The 19,042-nt window shown below is 44.6% G+C and overlaps 1 protein-coding gene across 3 annotated transcripts in view; it reads left to right on the top strand.

The window, feature by feature from the left end:
* The window catches only part of KIFC2 (kinesin family member C2), a 153,257-nt gene that overhangs the window by 114,103 nt on the left and 20,112 nt on the right, over nucleotides 1-19,042 (top strand). For all 3 annotated transcript variants that reach the window (XM_083145078.1, XM_083145079.1, XM_083145080.1), the window contains 3 exons: nucleotides 5,762-5,892; nucleotides 16,985-17,108; nucleotides 17,250-17,379. In XM_083145078.1, the coding sequence (XP_083001204.1) occupies nucleotides 5,762-5,892; nucleotides 16,985-17,108; nucleotides 17,250-17,379 (385 nt within the window). The remainder of the gene's footprint in view (nucleotides 1-5,761; nucleotides 5,893-16,984; nucleotides 17,109-17,249; nucleotides 17,380-19,042) is intronic.

The raw sequence follows: 19,042 nt of genomic DNA, 5'->3' as shown, positions 1-19,042 counted from the left end.
TGTGCCATCTATACTAGCCTGGCACACCTTCCAGTGGTCACTGTGTGCCATCTATACTAGCCTGGCACACCTTCCAGTGGTCACTGTGTGCCATCTATACTAGCCTGGCACACCTTCCAGTGGTCACTGTGTGCCATCTATACTAGCCTGGCACACCTTCCAGTGGTCACTGTGCGCCATCTATACTAGCCTGACACACCTTCTAGTGGTCACTGTGCGCCATCTATACTAGCCTGGCACACCTTCCAGTGGTCACTGTGCGTTCCTGGCAGCACAGACAAGACCTGGTACAGACCACACACACAGCAGTAAATCCTTTGCTACCTCTGCCGACACAACCCGATAATGACACGCACGATGATTCATTCTGAATGGCTAGTAGAAAGTGCAGATCCCATATTGTGGGCATGGGATTGGATGGTTTACAGACCAATCACGCCTGTTACTGGGGTTGCAGCAGAACATGGAGTCTGCATGTGGTACAGTGAGCGGCAGTTTCCTGACACCAATGTTATATGAATTACAAAAAGGATTTTTTTGGATTAACAGTGCCCTGGGTCGCTGCCTTAGGTAATGTTGGAAAGTATGAATCACCTTACATACAAAGCACAAATACAAACAAGAGAAATACCAACACTGTCCTCTAGGCGCTGTTCAACAGGAGTTTTGTCCTCAGATTCATAGGACAAATACCCAAAAATACAAAGGAAACAGAAAAACAACAATAGTGTGATATTGTTTTGGTAGACTATCTTCAATCCTAGATCAGTACATTTCAATCCTTAATGGACACAGGGGGACTCGTACCCTTTAGGTTGGTCTACTTTTTAGGGTAGACTTAAATCGCTTGCATAGGGGCGGTCAGATCACCGTTAGATTCCCACGTTGTCCACTCATTCACTTGTAGCATATGAAATAAAAAAAGCTGGTATAGTGTAATACCGCTTTATTCACACACAATTTAAAATACCTACAGCAGGGTTTTAAAACATCAGACTCTCACCGAGCAGTATTGTCCACACAAGCAATGTAGACAAAATAGGCAGATGGTGTAACACAGGCGTCCCTGCAGCCTCTCCCGGTGTAAAGTCCAAAGTTCCTTGCCCTCCACTCCACGGCCAACGCGTTTCCTGACCACAATGGTCTCTTTGTCAAGGCATATGGAGCTTATGCACATGGTCCTACATTTATACCCCTATCCGGGGAAACCTAATTCCAGACATAGATTCATCCTATTCACTATTTCCCACCTTTCCCCAATGTTCCTTTTCACATCTATATCCAGGTTTTCCTTTTAGTCAGCTTACTCAGCTGATAATACTTGCGGCGTGTTGGTTTGCTTTACAGACTTGCGTTTAATGCGCTACTTCCGGGTTCCGCCGGAAGTTCAGATGACGTTTTACGTTCCAGCTGACGTCATTTCCGGAAGAGCTGCGCATTCATACTGTCAGCTCTTATATTGATTCTTGCTTTCTGTTGATATGTAAGCGCCCGGATCTCATTACATATATAATTGCCGCTCTGTTGATATGTGTTTATTTCCTCTCGGAGTGTCCCGGAGAGATATTTATATAAAATATATAAGAAAACATATATTAGGTTTTCGAAAAAAGTGACAGGTGCAATTCTTTTAAAGTGACAGATGACTTTTTTATAAAGTGACATGGTAAGTTATTGTGCAGAATAAAGTGCCATAGTGAATCTTCTAAAAAATGTCTGGACAACAATAAACATGGACAAAATTCATTTAAAAGATTAAAAAGATTAAGACAGTTTAAAACAGTTAAAAAATCACATAAACCACTTTAAATCAAAATCCTTGTTCAAACCCCCTGGAATGAGGGGTTGGTGGTTAAAAATGAGGGTCATTTCACTTTTTGCAAGGGCTGTGGCAATATCACCTCCCCTAATGTTTCCCTCTATTTTTTTTAAAACATAAAAATTCTTTAAAAACTCAGGATTACACTGGTGATGTGTTTTAAAATGCATTGGCAGTGCATGTGTCTCTAGCCCCTTCCGGATGTTGCGTATATGTTCGCTCATCCTTACTTTGAAGGGCCTGCTTGTCCTGCCAATATAAAATGTGCCACAAGTGCACTCAATAGCATATACCACATTACTTGAGTGACACGTTACAAATTCTTTGATGGTGAATTTTTTCCCATTCAGGGACAGTTCAATTATTTTTGCACCGAAGTTATTTTTCACAGTTTTGCACCCAATACATGCACCACATCTATAGAATCCCATCGATGTTATTGTGGTTTTCTTTGGAGATGTGGGGCATAAACTCTTTACGAGCTTAGATTTTAGATTGGGTGCTCTTCTGAATATACAGACAGGTTTTGATGGAATCTCTGTACCTATGATTGGATCCTTTTTAAGCAGATCCCAGTGTTTCTGTATAATCTTTCTTATTTCATGATGTTGTGAGGTGTACTTCGTGGTAAAGGACCACTTAAAATGATCAGACTGGTTAGGCTGCTTCTCCTTTGGAGTGAATAATATATTTCTCTCCAACACCTGTACTTCTGTGAGGGATTTGTCAACCTTTTCAGCGTCGTAATCACTCTCTAAGAAACGTTTTTTTTCATTTCTTGTGCCTGATCTTGGAAGACTGAATGATCTGTACAGTTCCTCTTAAGTCTTTTGAACTGTCCTATCGGGATAGAGTCCAACCATCTGTCTTGGTGACAGCTATTACGGTTAATATAGGCCTGGGAATCCGTAGGCTTAGTATAATTTTTTGTTTTGAACATATTATTCTCCACGTAGATAATGATATCCAGAAAAATGATTTGTTCTTTACTAATATTAAATGTCAGTTTAATTCCCTTATTGTTTTGGTTTAGATAATTACAAAAACCTTCTAGACTTTCTCTATCTCCCCTCCAGACAAAGAGGATGTCATCTATATAGCGCCGCCAGGACACCAGGTTTGCCCCATATGGGTGGTGGGACCAGAAGGTATCGGTCTCCCACTCACCCATAAAGATGTTGGCATAACTGGGGGCAAACCTGATGCCCATGGTGGTTCCCCTCTTCTGGATATAGAAGTCCTCCTTGAATAAAAAATAATTGTTTGGTAAGATAAATTCAATCCCCTCAACCAGAAAGTTTTTCAATTTCTGGTTCATCTCATAGTTTGAGAGGGCTCTTTTGACCGCTTCTACACCTTGTATGTGACTTATGATGGTGTAGAGCGATGTTACATCTGCTGTAATAAGAAAGAGATCTTCCTTCCACTTGAGGGTTTGAACAAATTTTAAAACGTCAGTTGTATCTTTCAAATGTGACTGATTCTTTGTTACCAAAGGTTGTAAATGGACATCTATAAACATAGATAAATTTGAAGTCACAGAGTCCACCCCGGAAATTATTGGCCTTCCGGGGGGATGAACCGGGTCCTTGTGGACTTTGGGGAGAATATAGATTGTCGGGATTATCGGACAATCTATATTGAGAAATTTGTTTTCCTCTTCAGTAATCGTGCCTGATTTATTGTATTTATCGGTAAGGGTTTTAAGGAGATTAACAATTTTCTGGGTTGGGTTACCCCTCATTTTCCTGTATGTCTCCTGATCTGAAAGTTGTTTGAGGATTTCCTCCTCATAGTCCTTTTTATTTAAAAGGACTATCCCCCCCCCCTTTAAACCACGAAGTACACCTCACAACATCATGAAATAAGAAAGATTATGCAGAAACACTGGGATCTGCTTAAAAAGGATCCAATCATAGGTACAGATATTCCATCAAAACCTGTCTGTATATTCAGAAGAGCACCCAATCTAAAATCTAAGCTCGTAAAGAGTTTATGCCCCACATCTCCAAAGAAAACCACAATAACATCGATGGGATTCTATAGATGTGGTGCATGTATTGGGTGCAAAACTGTGAAAAATAACTTCGGTGCAAAAATAATTGAACTGTCCCTGAATGGGAAAAAATTCACCATCAAAGAATTTGTAACGTGTCACTCAAGTAATGTGGTATATGCTATTGAGTGCACTTGTGGCACATTTTATATTGGCAGGACAAGCAGGCCCTTCAAAGTAAGGATGAGCGAACATATACGCAACATCCGGAAGGGGCTAGAGACACATGCACTGCCAATGCATTTTAAAACACATCACCAGTGTAATCCTGAGTTTTTAAAGAATCTTTATGTTTTAAAAAAAATAGAGGGAAACATTAGGGGAGGTGATATTGCCACAGCCCTTGCAAAAAGTGAAATGACCCTCATTTTTAACCACCAACCCCTCATTCCAGGGACAAGGATTTTGATTTAAAGTGGTTTATGTGATTTTTTAACTGTTTTAAACTGTCTTAATCTTTTTAATCTTTTAAATGAATTTTGTCCATGTTTATTGTTGTCCAGACATTTTTTAGAAGATTCACTATGGCACTTTATTCTGCACAATAACTTACCATGTCACTTTATAAAAAAGTCATCTGTCACTTTAAAAGAATTGCACCTGTCACTTTTTTCGAAAACCTAATATATGTTTTCTTATATATTTTATATAAATATCTCTCCGGGACACTCCGAGAGGAAATAAACACATATCAACAGAGCGGCAATTATATATGTAATGAGATCCGGGCGCTTACATATCAACAGAAAGCAAGAATCAATATAAGAGCTGACAGTATGAATGCGCAGCTCTTCCGGAAATGACGTCAGCTGGAACGTAAAACGTCATCTGAACTTCCGGCGGAACCCGGAAGTAGCGCATTAAACGCAAGTCTGTAAAGCAAACCAACACGCCGCAAGTATTATCAGCTGAGTAAGCTGACTAAAAGGAAAACCTGGATATAGATGTGAAAAGGAACATTGGGGAAAGGTGGGAAATAGTGAATAGGATGAATCTATGTCTGGAATTAGGTTTCCCCGGATAGGGGTATAAATGTAGGACCATGTGCATAAGCTCCATATGCCTTGACAAAGAGACCATTGTGGTCAGGAAACGCGTTGGCCGTGGAGTGGAGGGCAAGGAACTTTGGACTTTACACCGGGAGAGGCTGCAGGGACGCCTGTGTTACACCATCTGCCTATTTTGTCTACATTGCTTGTGTGGACAATACTGCTCGGTGAGAGTCTGATGTTTTAAAACCCTGCTGTAGGTATTTTAAATTGTGTGTGAATAAAGCGGTATTACACTATACCAGCTTTTTTTATTTCATATGCTACAAGTGAATGAGTGGACAACGTGGGAATCTAACGGTGATCTGACCGCCCCTATGCAAGCGATTTAAGTCTACCCTAAAAAGTAGACCAATCTAAAGGGTACGAGTCCCCCTGTGTCCATTAAGGATTGAAATGTACTGATCTAGGATTGAAGATAGTCTACCAAAACAATATCACACTATTGTTGTTTTTCTGTTTCCTTTGTATTTTGGGGTATTTGTCCTATGAATCTGTGGAGAAAACTCCTGTTGAACAGCGCCTAGAGGACAGCGTTGGTATTTCTCTTGTTTGTACCAATGTTATATGTATAGAGGGAGTTTAGCTCAGGCATGTCCAACGTTGGCCCTCCAGATGTTGTGAAACTACACATCCCATCATGCTTTGCATTAGTTTTAGCATTCTCTAATAGCAAAACTGTGGCAAAGCATGCTGGGATGTGTAGTTTCACAACATCTGGAGGGCCAACGTTGGACATGCCTGGTTTAGCTATTTATAAAGAGCAGAGAAATACTGTATGCTGCTGGGGTCCACATACATCTGTGTAATATCCCCTGGGATTCTTCTCTCTGGCAGGGGACAGCGGAACATCCAGGCATAAACCAGCAGGCTCTGAGGTCTCTGTACCAGGAGATGGAAGCCCGCAGAGGCCTGTGGAGATATACAGTCACCCTCAGCATGGTGGAGATCTATAATGAGGTCATCAGGTGAGTCTGTGTGTGTCCCTCATAGGAAAACCATCAGGTGAGTCTCTGAGCGTCCCCTCATAGGATGAACCATCAGGTGAGTCTCTGAGTGTCCCCTCATAGGAAAACCATCAGGTGAGTCTCTGAGCGTCCCCTCATAGGATGAACCATCAGGTGAGTCTCTGAGTGTCCCCTCATAGGAAAACCATCAGGTGAGTCTCTGAGCGTCCCCTCATAGGATGAACCATCAGGTGAGTCTCTGAGTGTCCCCTCATAGGAAAACCATCAGGTGAGTCTCTGAGTGTCCCCTCATAGGATGAACCATCAGGTGAGTCTCTGAGCGTCCCCTCATAGGATGAACCATCAGGTGAGTCTCTGAGCGTCCCCTCATAGGATGAACCATCAGGTGAGTCTCTGAGTGTCCACTCATAGGATGAACCATCAGGTGAGTCTCTGAGTGTCCCTCATAGGATGAACCATCAGGTGAGTCTCTGAGTGTCCACTCATATGATGAACCTTCAGGTGAGTCTCTGAGTGTCCACTCATAGGATGAACCATCAGGTGAGTCTCTGAGTGTCCACTCATAGGATGAACCATCAGGTGAGTCTCTGAGTGTCCACTCATAGGATGAACCATCAGGTGAGTCTCTGAGTGTCCCCTCATAGGATGAACCATCAGGTGAGTCTCTGAGTGTCCCCTCATAGGATAACCATCAGGTGAGTCTGTGTGTGTCCCTCATAGGATGAACCATCAGGTGAGTCTCTAAGAGTCCCTCATAGGAAAACCATCAGGTGAGTCTCTGAGTGTCCCCTCATAGGATGAACCATCAGGTGAGTCTCTGAGTGTCCACTCATAGGATGAACCATCAGGTGAGTCTCTGAGTGTCCCTCATAGGATGAACCATCAGGTGAGTCTCTGAGTGTCCCCTCATAGGATGAACCATCAGGTGAGTCTCTGAGTGTCCCCTCATAGGATGAACCATCAGGTGAGTCTCTGAGTGTCCCCTCATAGGAAAACCATCAGGTGAGTCTCTAAGAGTCCCTCATAGGAAAACCATCAGGTGAGTCTCTGAGCGTCCCCTCATAGAATGAACCATCAGGTGAGTCTCTGAGTGTCCCCTCATAGGAAAACCATCAGGTGAGTCTCTGAGTGTCCCCTCATAGGATGAACCATCAGGTGAGTCTCTGAGTGTCCCTCATAGGATGAACCATCAGTTGAGTCTCTGAGTGTCCCCTCATAGGATGAACCATCAGGTGAGTCTCTGAGTGTCCCCTCATAGGATGAACCATCAGGTGAGTCTCTGTGTGTCCCTCATAGGAAAACCATCAGGTGAGTCTCTGTGTGTCCCTCATAGGAAAACCATCAGGTGAGTCTCTGAGCGTCCCCTCATAGGAAAACCATCAGGTGAGTCTCTGAGTGTCCCCTCATAGGATGAACCATCAGGTGAGTCTCTGTGTGTCCCTCATAGGAAAACCATCAGGTGAGTCTCTGAGTGTCCACTCATAGGATGAACCATCAGGTGAGTCTCTGAGTGTCCCCTCATAGGAAAACCATCAGGTGAGTCTCTGAGCGTCCCCTCATAATATAAGCCATTAGGTGGATACCTGTGTATGAGGGGGGCGAGGGTGTATTCACTATTACTGCACTGCTCCCACCCTATGGAATGCCCTTCCACCTACAATAAGACTCTCCACTAGCCTCCAAACTTCCAAGCGTTTCCTGAAAACTCACCTCTTCAGGCAAGCCTATCATATTATATACCACACGCATAACCCTCTGAGGCACTTATGTATTATATAGCTTCCCTTCTGGACTTGTAACTTGGTGGGACTGCTATGCTATTACTGGTGCCTGTCCTTGTGTTTCCCCCCTATGTCCCTATAGATTGTAAGCTTGCAGCAGGGCCCTCCTACCTCCAAGTCTGTCTGTTGTTACCCAGTTTGTTTTATCTCTGTCTACTATTGTAAAGCGCAACGGAATCTGCTGCGCTATATAAGACACTGTAACGGAATCTGCTGCGCTATATAAGACACTGTAACGGAATCTGCTGCGCTATATAAGACACTGTAACGGAATCTGCTGCGCTATATAAGACACTGTAACGGAATCTGCTGCGCTATATAAGACGCTGTAACGGAATCTGCTGCGCTATATAAGACGCTGTAACGGAATCTGCTGCGCTATATAAGACGCTGTAACAGAATCTGCTGCGCTATATAAGACGCTGTAACGGAATCTGCTGCGCTATATAAGACGCTGTAACGGAATCTGCTGCGCTATATAAGACGCTGTAACAGAATCTGCTGCGCTATATAAGACGCTGTAACGGAATCTGCTGCGCTATATAAGACGCTGTAACGGAATCTGCTGCGCTATATAAGACGCTGTAACGGAATCTGCTGCGCTATATAAGACATTGTAACGGAATGTGCTGCGCTATAAAAGACGCTGTAACGGAATGTGCTGCGCTATATAAGACGCTGTAACGGAATCTGCTGCGCTATATAAGACGCTGTAACATAATCTGCTGCTCTATATAAGACGCTGTAACGTAATCTGCTGCGCTATATAAGACACTGTAACGCAATCTGCTGCGCTATATAGGACACTGTAACGGAATCTGCTGCGCTATATAAGACGCTGTAACGGAATCTGCTGCGCTATATAAGACACTGTAACGGAATCTGCTGCGCTATATAAGACACTGTAACGGAATCTGCTGCGCTATATAAGACACTGTAACGGAATCTGCTGCGCTATATAAGACACTGTAACGCAATCTGCTGCGCTATATAGGACACTGTAACGGAATCTGCTGCGCTATATAAGACACTGTAACGGAATTTGCTGCGCTATATAAGACACTGTAACGGAATCTGCTGCGCTATATAAGACACTGTAACGGAATCTGCTGCGCTATATAAGACACTGTGACGGAATCTGCTGCGCTATATAAGACACTGTAACGGAATCTGCTGCGCTATATAAGACACTGTAACGCAATCTGCTGCGCTATATAGGACACTGTAACGGAATCTGCTGCGCTATATAAGACACTGTAACGGAATCTGCTGCGCTATATAAGACACTGTAACGGAATCTGCTGCGCTATATAAGACACTAACGGAATCTGCTGCGCTATATAAGACGCTGTAACGGCATCTGCTGCGCTATATAAGACACTGTAACGGAATCTGCTGCGCTATATAAGACACTGTGACGGAATCTGCTGCGCTATATAAGACACTGTAACGGAATCTGCTGCGCTATATAAGACACTGTAACGCAATCTGCTGCGCTATATAGGACACTGTCAGTGGCAAACGCAGGATTTTCAGAAGGGGGTTTCCAGAGGGGCGGAGCAAAGCACGGAGATGGACACTTAGGTGACCCAGTATATGCCGGGTCAGTTAAAGTATTATAGATAGACCAAATGTATATAAATAATAAATATATATATATATACACACACACACATACATACATATACATACAGGGGCATCAACAGCAGTGTAGGCCCCTGGGCCTAACAATGTATTGGGGCCCCTACCGATCCTCCAGCGGTAGGGTTGGGGAAAGCTTTGATGTCCCACAGGTGGTAGGAGGTATTATATCAACCGCTCAGCATGTAGGGCCTGGATTAGTAATTTCCACTAATTACCCCTTTACTGCACAGATGGTGGGAGATGGGGTGGGAGAAGGGGGCATTGGGCTGAATGAAGGGGCCCTGATACATAACTTCCAGGGTGGTAGAGGATGTTTAATATGAAGAGGAGGGGTGTATAGTGGAATGGGCTTATTATTCATAATTTTCTGGTGGGAGGACAGCTTGCTTGACTGCAGATATCTCCAGTTTTCAGTAATAGATTTCTTAGATTTTAATGGAATTAAAAACAAGAGAATCCCACCTACCAAATGGTATTGGGGACTAGGGGATCAGAGTTCAGGAGGCAGAGCAATCTGCCAACGAGTATATAATACTACATACCAGGTGTGTGGAGCTGGAGCAGTAACCAGCTGCTGGAAGGCTGATATCTCTGGTTCTGGGAACAGTAGAGACAAGATTCTAATGTCCATCAAAGGAGCAGAGTCCCAGCTTTTGGAATATACCCTCAGAAAAACTCTAAGTCAGAAAGAACCTGAAATATCTGACTCGGAATAGCAATTAACAGGCTTGGATGGGGACCACTGCTTTGAAGTCAGATATCTCCGGTTCCCAAGGGCCGATTTTTAAAATTCTTGTACCTATGGAAAGAGGGGACCCTCAGCTTTTAGCCTAGGGACCTGAGACTCCTGGGGGGGTTTCTGGGTACTCAGAAACCCCCCCTGCGTGCGCTACTGACTGTAACGGAATCTGCTGCGCTATATAAGACACTGTAACGGAATTTGCTGCGCTATATAAGACACTGTAACGGAATCTGCTGCGCTATATAAGACACTGTAACGGAATCTGCCGCGCTATATAAGACACTGTAACGGAATCTGCCGCGCTATATAAGACACTGTAACGGAATTTGCTGCGCTATATAAGACACTGTAACGGAATCTGCTGCGCTATATAAGACACTGTAACGGAATTTGCTGCACTATATAAGACACTGTAACGGAATCTGCTGCGCTATATAAGACGCTGTAACGGAATCTGCTGCGCTATATAAGACACTGTAACGGAATCTGCTGCGCTATATAAGACACTGTAACGGAATCTGCCGCGCTATATAAGACACTGTAACGGAATCTGCCGCGCTATATAAGACACTGTAACGGAATCTGCTGCGCTATATAAGACACTGTGACGGAATCTGCTGCGCTATATAAGACACTGTGACGGAATCTGCTGCGCTATATAAGAACCTGTAAAAAATAATAATAATAACTACAAAAGCCCATTGCGGTCCCACGCATGTTCTGGGCCCTGGCGGATCAGGGGCCACTAGAGGAAGTAGTGACACGTGTTATAGTTGGTCATTCTTCGCCATAGCGCCTGAGGACCAATTAGCTGCCATGCTGATAGAATAATGGTAAATCCAGGTGATTTAATCACCACATTACGCCACGGAGCTTTATTCCATATTTAACCCTTTGAGTGCCATGGGGATTTGTCAAAATTGGTGTGAAAATTGGCCAGCAAACATCTTTATGCATCATAATGACCTGTAATGTCACCTTATACAGGAAATATCATCTTTTTATTTTAATTTACAGTATATGACAAATGTGAGCGACTCACAGAGATATTGGCACTGGAAGGGTTAATAAATATCAGACAGTTATGATTCAGTAGCAGATTATAGATGATAACACAAATGGACATGTACCCTAATATTGTGATACCTCTGCACCTGGGCCACTCCTCCTGCGCTACCTGCCGCAGCTGTCTCAGGTGTGATGGTCTCAGCTCTTCCCATAGATGTCCCATGGGTGGCAGGTACCATTTGGCAGGAGGGGGCTGCAGCTGGTCACGATGCTGGTACCCCCCCTACTGCCGCGGCCTGGGACCTCTGCACTACGCATGAGGTCAGCTTCTATGGACAGTACAGACACCGGGACCAGCACATGCGCAGATACCGGATTTTATGGGCTGCCGCATGAAGAGGCGTCCCGGAGGGAGTGAACACCTCCCACTTGGTGACTGGCAGGTCGGACATCCAATAGGAAGTCACTGCCAGTCACAGTGAGGCCAGAGCAGTCTCACAGGCGGCATCTGGCTTCACTACAGTGGCGGATTTTACTCGGGGAGGGGGGGCAACCCTGCAGCTTAATAATCGCAGAAAAGGGGGTTTACTCCATGTGGAGTTGGTGCATGCTCGCACAACCTATTAATTCAAATGGTTCCCTGGTTTGTACAGGTTAGGTAGACCCCAAATTATTATCAAGTACGGGGGTGCTGTTCCCTACAACATTGGGTATATGTTTCAAGGCAAAAGAAGAATAAAGGGCTGTCTGGGGGAACGCACTGAAAAAGTATTCTAAAATGTAACTTTTGATAGTTTTGCTTCAATAGTCCCTATATCAGGGATTGAGGGGAAAAATACATAAACAGCTGAAATTTAAGAGGTTAAAATGACATACAGTACATACACAGATACATATAGTGTGTTTAGAAGGAAAGAATATTTGTGTTTAAAATTCACACAGATGACTGTCCCAGAAAAATGTCTGTTCTGTAAAGCCCTGAGAGGAGATGATTTTGCTATTTTAAAAATTCCATGAAGGATTATTTGTGCATCCTGGTGTCGCTTATATGGCAATTTTTTATATATATTTTGCTGTTTGGACACAGGGCACAACGGTAGGAGTTTTAGCAGTGATCTACAGTGAGATTGAAGGCCGGCTAGTATTATCTCACAGATCTGTGCAAACTATTGGCGCCCTCTTGTGGTCAAATTCTGATGTATACCAATATTCCCATTTATTATGGGGCACATTTAGTTCCCATACTTGGGAATAATAAGATTGCTGTGGAAGCCTTTTTATGGACTCAATACACTATCTCACTGATATCTGATATGCTGCACACTTTGATACCAATATCTCATAGGGTGTAGTTTAATGCTACCCCTTTAGTAAATAGTTAATTACTTTCTAGCAAAACATTTCCATTACACTCAATTAAGGCTAACAGACATTTCTAGGACAGGCAATGTGCCAACGCAACGTGCCAACGCAACGTTTCGCTGTTTACCAGCTTTGTCAAGGCCTTTTGGCACAAATAATCCTTCATGGAATTTTTCAAATAGCAAAATCATCTCCTCTCAGGGCTTTACAGAACAGACATTTTTCTGGGACAGTCATCTGTGTGAATTTTAAACACAAATATTCTTTCCTTCTAAACACACTATATGTATCTGTGTATGTACTGTATGTCATTTTAACCTCTTAAATTTCAGCTGTTTATGTATTTTCCCCCCCAATCCCTGATATAGGGAATATTAAAGCAAAACTATTAAAAGTTACATTTTAGAATACTTTTTCAGTGCGTTCCCCCAGACAGCCCTTTTTTCTTCTTTTGCCTTGAAGCTTAATAATCGCCACTGCTGACAAGGAATAGCCCAATGTTCTGCTGTTGTCTATGCGCGGGTGCTTGTAGCTGTGTGTGTGGGATCATTATCCTGTTGGTGGGCAGTATGTGTTGCTCCAGGTTGCTGTGATAGGCCTGAGATATCATTGTTACCTGCACCAATACAAGACACCATGTGCCAGACCTGCAGCCGAGCAGCACCTGACCATAGCTGAGCACCCCCATGTGCGGCAGTAGGTATGGTGGTCCCCGGTTTGAAAGCTTTATTCTTTCATTGGTGAAGAGTTTTGACTCCTATGGTCCCAGGACATTTGCTTATTGTGTCAGTATGCGTATTAGCTATCTCCAGTCTCCTTCCATGAAGCTCAGAGTCACAACTAAAGCGATTGACGATACGATCTGACACTGGCCCTTATTCGGATCTGAGCTCAGTACAAATTTGTTTGGAAAATTGGCAAAACCATGTGCACTGCAGGTGGGGCAGATGTAACATGTGCAGAGAGAGGTTAATTTGGGTGGGGTGTGTTGAAACTGAAATCTAAATTGCAGTGTAAAAATAAAGTAGCCAGTATTTACCCTGCACAGAAACAAAATAGCTCACACAAATCTAACTTTCTCTGCACATGTTACATCTGCCCCACCTGCAGTGCACATGGTTTTGCCCATTTTCCAAACAATTTTTGTACTGCGATAAGATCTGAATAAAGGCCACTGACACAACGACCTTGGAGTTCAGTATTTCCTTGTGTTTTCTTCTACCATCCTCACTCTCCTCCTTTACTTTAGATTGTAGATATTCCGAGCAGGAACATCAGGCTGCTTGGAGATGGTCTCGTAGCCGGCACCACTTTCCCACTGATCACCTCACACAGCGCTGCTGCCCTTTGCTTTCTCTGGCTCATGCTAAGTGTGATGGATACGATGATACCAAACCGCAGAGTGACTCGGTTTCACCATATGACATCAGCTGACTGATTAGATAGTAACAATAACATTACATTTATATTGTTTGTTTTTCCTCACGCCCTTTTCATTGTAATTACATCCAGCCTTAAATAAAGCAATAATCATTTAGCTTAGTCTATCATTCTCCTAATGCCCTCCTTATACATTGCAATAGGGCTACTCCTTAGCGACAGTGGGGTTACCATTAGTAACAGGAGCAACTCTTTACATGAATGAGACAATGGCCTTTTTTACTGTTATCACGTATACACATTTTACTAATATTGTATTTATTTATTAAGTGTCTTATATAGCGCAGCAAACTCTGTTGCACTTTATAGTCAATAGCCCTCCACTGTGTAATCTAACAGCCAACGTCCCCCACAATCCCTTGCTGTACCACCTCCTGCCAGAGGGGCCGCTCTCCTAGTGGTGCCTTCAGCACACCGCAGACTCAGGGAGAAATTTAATAAGTACGGCCGTAATAGCGGAGCGGCTATATGAATAAATACGAACTCGGAAAATATACAAAGCTGCTGAGTTCTCAGGATTCATATTTTCCAATGGTACGGCTGACCCTGTGACATTGGGCCGATCTCAGATCTGTGCGCTGCTTCTATGTGTACAAACAAAGAAAGCATTAACCCCCCTCCCTCCCCTTAAGCAAAACTGGGGTCTCCCTGAGCCAATCCTGGTTTCCAAAATACAGGGGTCCCCCTGTATTTAAATAAAACAGCACCAGGCTTTTGGACCGGTCCTGCTTTCAAAAATACAGGTGACAAAAGAAGTTGGGGTCCTCCATATTTTTTAAACCAACACCAGGCTCCAATAGTTAGTAGTGTAATGCCACAGCCGGGGGACACCTGCATATATCTATCTGCTCCCTGTAGCTGCTGCACTCTGTACTACTCCATCTGTATATCTATCTGCTCCCGGTACCTGTTGCACTCTGTACTACTCCATCTGTATATCTATCTGCTCCCGGTACCTGCTGCACTCTGTACTACTCCCTCTGTATATCTATCTGCTTCCTGTACCTGCTGCACTCTGTACTACTCCCTCTGTATATCTATCTGATCCCTGTACCTGCTGCACTCTGTACTACTCCCTCTGTATATCTATCTCCTCCCTGTAGCTGCTGCACTCTGTACTACTCCATCTGTATATCTATCTGCTCCCGGTACCTGCCGCACTCTGTACTACTCCCTCTGTATATCTATCTGCTCCCGGTACCCGCCGCACTCTGTACTACTCCCTCTGTATATCTATCTGCTCCCGGTACCCGCCGCACTCTGTACTACTCCCTCTGTATATCTATCTGCTCCCGGTACCCGCCGCACTCTGTACTACTCCCTCTGTATATCTATCTGCTCCCGGTACCTGCCGCACTCTGTACTACTCCCTCTGTATATCTATCTGCTCCCGGTACCCGCCGCACTCTGTACTACTCCCTCTGTATATCTATCTCCTCCCTGTAGCTGCTGCACTCTGTACTACTCCCTCTGTATATCTATCTGCTCCCGGTACCTGCCGCACTCTGTACTACTCCCTCTGTATATCTATCTGCTCCCTGTACCTGCTGCACTCTGTACTACTCCCTCTGTATATCTATCTGCTCCCTGTACCTGCTGCACTCTGTACTACTCCCTCTGTATATCTATCTCCTCCCTGTAGCTGCTGCACTCTGTACTACTCCATCTGTATATCTATCTGCTCCCGGTACCTGCTGCACTCTGTACTACTCCCTCTGTATATCTATCTGCTCCCTGTACCTGCTGCACTCTGTACTACTCCCTCTGTATATCTATCTCCTCCCTGTAGCTGCTGCACTCTGTACTACTCCATCTGTATATCTATCTGCTCCCTGTACCTGCTGCACTCTGTACTACTCCCTCTGTATATCTATCTGCTCCCTGTACCTGCTGCACTCTGTACTACTCCCTCTGTATATCTATCTGCTCCCTGTACCTGCTGCACTCTGTACTACTCCCTCTGTATATCTATCTCCTCCCTGTAGCTGCTGCACTCTGTACTACTCCATCTGTATATCTATCTGCTCCCGGTACCTGCTGCACTCTGTACTACTCCCTCTGTATATCTATCTGCTCCCTGTACCTGCTGCTCTCTGTACTACTCCCTCTGTATATCTATCTCCTCCCTGTAGCTGCTGCACTCTGTACTACTCCATCTGTATATCTATCTGCTCCCGGTACCTGTTGCACTCTGCACTACTCCCTCTATATATCTATCTGCTCCCGGAACCTGCCACACTCTGTATTACTCCTTCTATATATCTATCTGCTCCCGGTACCTGCCGCACTCTGTACTACTCCCTCTGTATATCTATCTGCTCCCGGTACCTGCCGCACTCTGTACTACTCCCTCTGTATATCTATCTGCTCCCGGTACCCGCCGCACTCTGTACTACTCCCTCTGTATATTTATCTGCTCCCGGTACCTGCCGCACTCTGTACTACTCCCTCTGTATATCTATCTGCTCCCGGTACCTGCCGCACTCTGTACTACTCCCTCTGTATATCTATCTGCTCCCGGTACCCGCCGCACTCTGTACTACTCCCTCTGTATATCTATCTCCTCCCTGTAGCTGCTGCACTCTGTACTACTCCCTCTGTATATCTATCTGCTCCCGGTACCTGCCACACTCTGTACTACTCCCTCTGTATATCTATCTCCTCCCTTTAGCTGCTGCACTCTGTACTACTCCCTCTGTATATCTATCTGCTCCCGGTACCCGCCACACTCTGTACTACTCCCTCTGTATATCTATCTGCTCCCTGTACCTGCTGCACTCTGTACTACTCCCTCTGTATATCTATCTCCTCCCTGTAGCTGCTGCACTCTGTACTACTCCCTCTGTATATCTATCTGCTCCCGGTACCTGCCGCACTCTGTACTACTCCCTCTGTATATCTATCTGCTCCCGGTACCCGCCGCACTCTGTACTACTCTCCTATGTATATCGCTGGGTGTGCTAATAAGCAGTGTTTACACTATTACAGGCATCAATATCTTATTTCAGGTGACTTGTGAATACCCCCGTATCACTCCCTGTGTCACCAATCCTATATATAGTCCAGTCTGTAATGTCTGTAACCCTCCATACATAATTATTATACTTACCTGCAGAGACCTTCTCGCCAAAGACCCTCAGGAGAAGCTGGACATTAAGCTGAACCCAGATGGCAGCGGGCAGCTTCACGTGCCAGGACTGACCAGTATGGAGGTGAAGAGCTTCCGGCACATCAAGAAGGTAGCAATTGCTCCAACCCCCCACCCACGCAGGGTATACAGTCAAACAACACAGGGCTATCACCCGCTGTATCTTCCCATAACCCTGACACATTATACCTGCTGTAATGTTACTCTCTAATGCCCTGACTGTTCTCACCAGCTCCTGTCACTGGGGAAGAGGAACAGAGCCACATTCTGCACAAACATGAATGACAGAAGCTCCAGGTCCCACGCATTACTCACCATCACCATAGTGGGAGAGGAACTGAGCTCCGGAGACGTTACTACAGGTATTATACATTCTGAGTACTAGCCGTTCCCACAGGTATGGTATAATCTGAGGAATAGCTGTTACTACAGGTACTCTACATTTCGAGTAATGACCGTTACTACAGGCGGTGGATAAGAGAGACGGATGGAGCGCTGGTTCCATTTGTATCTCCTCTCTCTTTCCGACACTGTTTGGGGTTGTAGGGGCGTGTGTTCAAGTGTGTTCTGACACGTGTTTCGCAGGTAGCTTGTTCACAGGGGTGTGCGAAACACGTGTCAGGACACACCTGAACACACGCCCCCACCACTCCAAACAGTGTCGGAAAGAGAGAGGAGAGAGGAGATACAAACGGAACCAGCGCTCCATCCGTCTCTCTTATCCACCACCATGAGACCTCACTAACGGAACACCAGAGCCGTCACCCAGCTCTACCCGCACTTCCCCCTGCCTGGACGGGCAACACTTCCCCACCCGCCCTCCCAACATCGGGCAGACAGCAGCATTGAAGCTCCGCCGGTCGTAGCCGGCATAGGTAACGGGGGCAACCCCACACACTCTTCCTCCTGATATTTATCTGTAGGAACTGTCTATGCCAGAATAGACATAAAATACTTACATTGATCACTCAATTTTATTGCCATACCTTTGAAAACTGCCCATTTCTCTGCTACACAGCAGAGTGAAGGCTAAATTATACAGTGTATATATATATATATATATATATATTCTCCTCCCTGTATTTCTCCCCTCCTGTCTTTCAATGATTACACTCTGAGTTTGTATTGGAATTGCCATATACCTGGTGTCGGTTACCTGCTGGATTACACTGGGTGCATTAGCCAGTATAGTGCCATTTAGCTTAAAACCCAGCCTGTCATCCTGTACATACAGGAGCACGCCACTCCAGATTCTACTATATAGGGTCACCAGCAATCTGCTACGTGCATTCAATTGTTTAATTGTTTATTTGCACAACCATCCAGTGAGCAATAGTGAAGCACTCAGCTCTGGAACACATTGCTCTCGCTGTATCCCTGCTGGGAATGTAGATATGCACCGCGGTGCTCTGTATTATTGAATTATTGGAAGGCTAATACTATAAGCCTGAGGTCCTTATATTTGCCTGCACCATTTTGTGGCTCCCAATATACTCCACATTTTTTTTTTTTTAAGTTTATAAAAGCAAACTGTAACCTCCACGTATTTCTATGTTCACCCTAGTGAAAAGGTACCTAGGTGTCGACACTAGCAGTGTATATTCTTTAAAACTGCAAAATTTTTGGTACAAATTCCTGGTACTAATCTTTGATGTTAACGTAAAACCGGGTATCCACTGTATCCCTGGACAAAAGGACTATACAATTATTGTCCGCAGTCGAACAATCCCCAATCAGTATACCTAAAACCCTGGTGTGATTTCGGTGTTCGGAGTGTTTGTACACGGACACCAGGTACACATTTCCTCAGTGTGGACCGTGGGTACATCCATATATTTTCTCTCCCTACTATATATTCTGAGGAGCTATCGCATGACTCTCATCGACCATCCAATACGAGTATGATGGTGGACAGCAGAGATGGGGATGATGCCTGTTAGCACCGCACCTTTCTAGTTCTATCCATATTCAGGGCTCTCTCATTCGCCGAATCTTTGCGACCAGCCCTGCAATGCCACATGGTAA

This window comes from Crinia signifera, chromosome 5 (genome assembly GCF_055691185.1).
Source record: "Crinia signifera chromosome 5, ASM5569118v1, whole genome shotgun sequence".
NCBI classification, from domain to species: Eukaryota; Metazoa; Chordata; class Amphibia; order Anura; family Myobatrachidae; genus Crinia; species Crinia signifera.
This window is presented reverse-complemented; position numbering and strand designations above follow the sequence as displayed.